This window comes from Brachyistius frenatus, unplaced genomic scaffold (genome assembly GCF_029030835.1).
Source record: "Brachyistius frenatus isolate BFR_SWC_R1_liver_20210118 unplaced genomic scaffold, ASM2903083v1 Contig_215, whole genome shotgun sequence".
NCBI classification, from domain to species: Eukaryota; Metazoa; Chordata; class Actinopteri; family Embiotocidae; genus Brachyistius; species Brachyistius frenatus.
Genome location: NW_027210814.1, coordinates 47171 through 50980, shown reverse-complemented (window position 1 = coordinate 50980; position 3810 = coordinate 47171). Strand labels below are relative to the sequence as shown.

Below are 3810 nucleotides of genomic sequence, written 5' to 3'. Positions count from 1 at the left end.
ACAGAATTATTTTCAAATGGACTGCAAAAAAAAACATAAGAAGGAGTGACTTTATGAAATGACTCCAAAAATGTATTGACTTTGTTTTTTCATGACAGAAATTGAATGCAAATCAACCCTGAGCAGCCTACAGTGGTATTGCACTTCAAGGCACTGGCCTTATTTTTCAACTGTGAAAGCTACATCCATTTTTATATTACAGTACAGTCTATGGTAACATCCTGGGAGATTTATGAAACTAAACAACAAACTGAGTTTAATTCGATTGCACATAACGTGCAAACACCTTCAGAGTGACCACCTTTTGTTAAAGAGCTGCCACAGTCAAAGGTGAAAATTACAGGATAAGGAGATTAGCCAACATTTAGCAACTAATGGCTAAAGGTCATACCAGGCTATGCAAAGCCGACGCAGCAAAGTCCCAGGCTGTATTAAACTAAGGGAGGATGCATTTCATTGGGTAATAGTTCAACTTTTCATGTGCAAATGCAGAAATATGTTATATTTTTTTAAAGAAAATTTAAGAGCAAAAGTTTCCATTATCTGGATGCTACTGATTCTTCAGCTTCATGGGTTCATGACCTACCCAATAAAATGTTCCAGAAGGTTAAGGAGGAAGAAGACCTTTCATTTAAATTTGTGAGGGCTGAAAAAGATTCAGCATCGGGGTCACAGAGTGTTTTTAAAAGCCGAAACATTGGCGTTAGTTCTCAAGGCAAAATAGAACATCGAGTAAAGCATTTGCTTATCTGCTGCTGAATTTTCCACTGCCCTATTTGCATCCTCAAACTTTAACCCAAATAAGTAACGATGCACGTTTATGTAAAGTGTGGAGAGACAGCTGTTTGCGTCAATCCTAACTTCCTCTTTGTCTGTGGTTAGCTCAGAGTGATGCTGTGACGCCACTCACTGACTTCTGCTCCACATATATAAGGTAGCACTGAGGTGGTTCATCAAACAGACGTAGCTGGAGATCTCATAACCCTCTGAGAGCAGCCCAACATATAGTCACACATGTACAAAGCATTGTTGCCATGCCAGGTCTAGTCACGTCACCACCAAGGGAGCTTCAGCACCTCAGCATGGACACTGACAATAAGAAGACAGGAAAATACAGGTAAATACGTTATTCTAATCTATGCATAACTCCTGCTGTTTAAATTATTGCTGATCAGTCTTTTTCTTATAAGTAAAATATGTCTTGTTGGGATTTTGTTGTTTGGTTAACCAGGGGAGGGAACCTGAAGACTCGACTGCAGTGTGGATTATCTCAGGCCACTAACTCTGAAGGGTAAGTAAAGAAAAACTCTCCACTAGAAACCAAACATCCATACGGACACATATTTGTTTCATGTGTGAGTAACGGTGCACTCTTTCTTTTATAGGCTTTGTTTCGAGGAGATGTCCCAGTGGGCACAATCATTAGAGAGACTTCTATCTTCCAAATGTAAGTTAATCAAGTTGCAGTCCCACAATAATTCACGTAGAAAGTATTCCTCCTAAATGAGGGCTAATCCCTGCTAATTTTTCCAATCTCTTTAGATGGCATAAACATATTCCAGGCCTTCTTGAAGTCAGAGTTCAGTGATGAAAACATTGAGTTTTGGATGATGTGTGAGGATTATAAGAAAATCAAGTCTTCCTTCAGGATGCCCTCCAGGGCCAACAAGATCTTCAAACGCTACATTCAAGCTGAGGCTCCCAGAGAGGTATACACAGAGCTTTTTATAACACAGACAACAGTGTTCCTGCTGCTGCTACTTTTAGTTTTTACTGGTCCTCATTATGCTTCCTCTGCTTCCAGATCAACATCGACCACAAGACCAGGGAGCTGATCAGGCGGAACTTAAAGGCGCCCTCCGTGGTGTGTTTCGATGATGCCCAAAAGATTGTCTACGGGTTGATGGAGAGGGACTCGTACCCACGTTTCCTCAAGTCTGACATATACAGGACTTTGCTGGACTCCACATCCGAATCAGTGAAGATGTAAAGACAGCAGAGAACTTGCACGCCCAATGCTGGACTACCTGAGAAAAGCTGTGTTTGCCTGTCCTTGGACCGGTGATGATGAACACCAGACTAAACCCAAAACATTTCCAAAGCATTCATACTTTCCTCCTGAGTTGGAGAACACTTTGGGGTTGGCCATGCCCTCCTATAACTTTCACAGAGAAGCAGAGTTTTCTCTGTAGTGAAGAAAGTTGAAGGAAGTTGTGCTCCGAACCAGATAGTCTGATGGGAAATGATGTGTCCATGTCAGAAATGAGTCTACTTAATCAAGAGCAGCTGCTCTGATAGCCGATGTAAAGCATAAGACTTTCCCAAAGATTATACAATGAAAATGCTCGGGACTTTCTGTGTGAGACACCAGGAAGTGGATGTGGTGCAAACAACACCTTCCACTCAAGATGAAAGTGCATGAGCTGGTGTTTGCACATCATCTTAAGCTTGTGGTTTTCTCATTAAAGCAATAGATACAGTAAGTAGTCTCTATCTAGATCTGGATATTCTCTTCACAGCCTTTTGCATTTAAAATTCATTCTGACATCATTGCTGACACATTGAACTAATCTAATATGTTATTAGCTATATGTTAGAAATGTATTTCACTTTATGAAAACATTGTCAATGTGAATAATTAAAATGAATAATAATAAAAAAATATATATATTCACACCTAAATCTGATAGATAAATGTTTTTAAATGGGCACTGACTAGAATCTGCTCTCATAAATGAGGCCAGGCTCCCATGAATCTAAGATACACATCATCTTAAGAACCCAGGAAGCAACTTAGTCACCAGTTCATTCATTTATGCTTTCATTCAATCATGTTCTTACTCACAGTTACAATATTTTCTACCAAGAGGTTTGTATGAGTTTCTACTTAGAAATGTACCGGGATAATTTGTTTTCTGCAATACTTAACAGGATACAGTGCCGAACACGTCTGTCACTATGTGTCATTGTCCTTGTTTGTTGATCCACTCTCTGTACCCGCTTTATCCTGCAGAGTGTCCCAGCAGGGCTAGAGTCTCTTCCAGCTGACGCTAGGTGTAGTTGGAGTAGACCCTGGACAGGTCACCAGGCTATCACAGGGCCACCAAAACAACCACTCACACTCGCATTCACACCTACAGCCAATTTAGAATCACCAGTTCATCGAATTTGCATGTCTAGGAGGACGTCAAACCCACAGAGTCGTATGCAAACACTTCAGAGGTTCGAACCCAGAACCTTCTTGGTTATACAATCCAAAATATACCACAAATAAAAAATATGCTTATCGATTATAGATGAGAAGATCAATACCCCTCTCATGTGTGTGCTGTAAATATGAAGCTACAGCTGGCTTCATACACAAACACTGAAAACCGCAGGCCTGGGTCAATCCAAGCTATCAAAATTCACATTCAAACCCCTCTAAAGTATATTAATTATTATGAGGGGTTTATCATTGGTATCGTTATTATTTTATCTGTACAACAACTTAATTTTAAGAAACCTCTGAGCCTTGGTTGAAGATTTTTCTCTTTTTAAAGGTTGATCAAATTACAGACTAATGAAGACCTTGTAGGGTTGAAAAGTTGCCTTTTTTTAAGTCCATAGAATTCATTTCGGCGCTGTGTTCCAGTGTGTGAAAACTCTATGTTTTCTTTTAGTGATATTAATCTTTCATACGATTATATGATACGGGAATACGATTAATTGATTAAAAAAAAATTCCTTTAAGTCCTGAACATAGTTTCCTACATTAAACCCATAAAGGAAAGGTTAGAAAATTGTAATATTTCCGTCTGTCTGCCACTA

General features: G+C 39.5%; 1 protein-coding gene across 1 annotated transcript; it reads left to right on the top strand.

The window, feature by feature from the left end:
- The first annotated feature begins 946 nt into the window (after nucleotides 1–946).
- Nucleotides 947–3413, top strand: LOC138633324 (regulator of G-protein signaling 13-like). The gene is made up of 5 exons (XM_069719491.1): nucleotides 947–1117; nucleotides 1232–1291; nucleotides 1386–1447; nucleotides 1543–1709; nucleotides 1805–3413. Exons 1-5 carry the CDS (start codon nucleotides 1035–1037, stop codon nucleotides 1988–1990), a joined length of 558 nt encoding a protein of 185 aa, XP_069575592.1. The 5' UTR covers nucleotides 947–1034; the 3' UTR covers nucleotides 1991–3413.
- Nucleotides 3414–3810: the final 397 nt, after the last annotated feature.

Bases quoted from the DNA above. Each gene is read 5' to 3' on its own strand.
- LOC138633324 (XM_069719491.1), top strand. From the start codon at position 1,035: ATGCCAGGTCTAGTCACGTCACCACCAAGGGAGCTTCAGCACCTCAGC. The intron at 1,292-1,385 runs GTAAGTAAAGAA...TTTCTTTTATAG, and splicing joins CAGGCCACTAACTCTGAAGG to GCTTTGTTTCGAGGAGATGT. The intron at 1,448-1,542 runs GTAAGTTAATCA...CAATCTCTTTAG, and splicing joins GAGACTTCTATCTTCCAAAT to ATGGCATAAACATATTCCAG.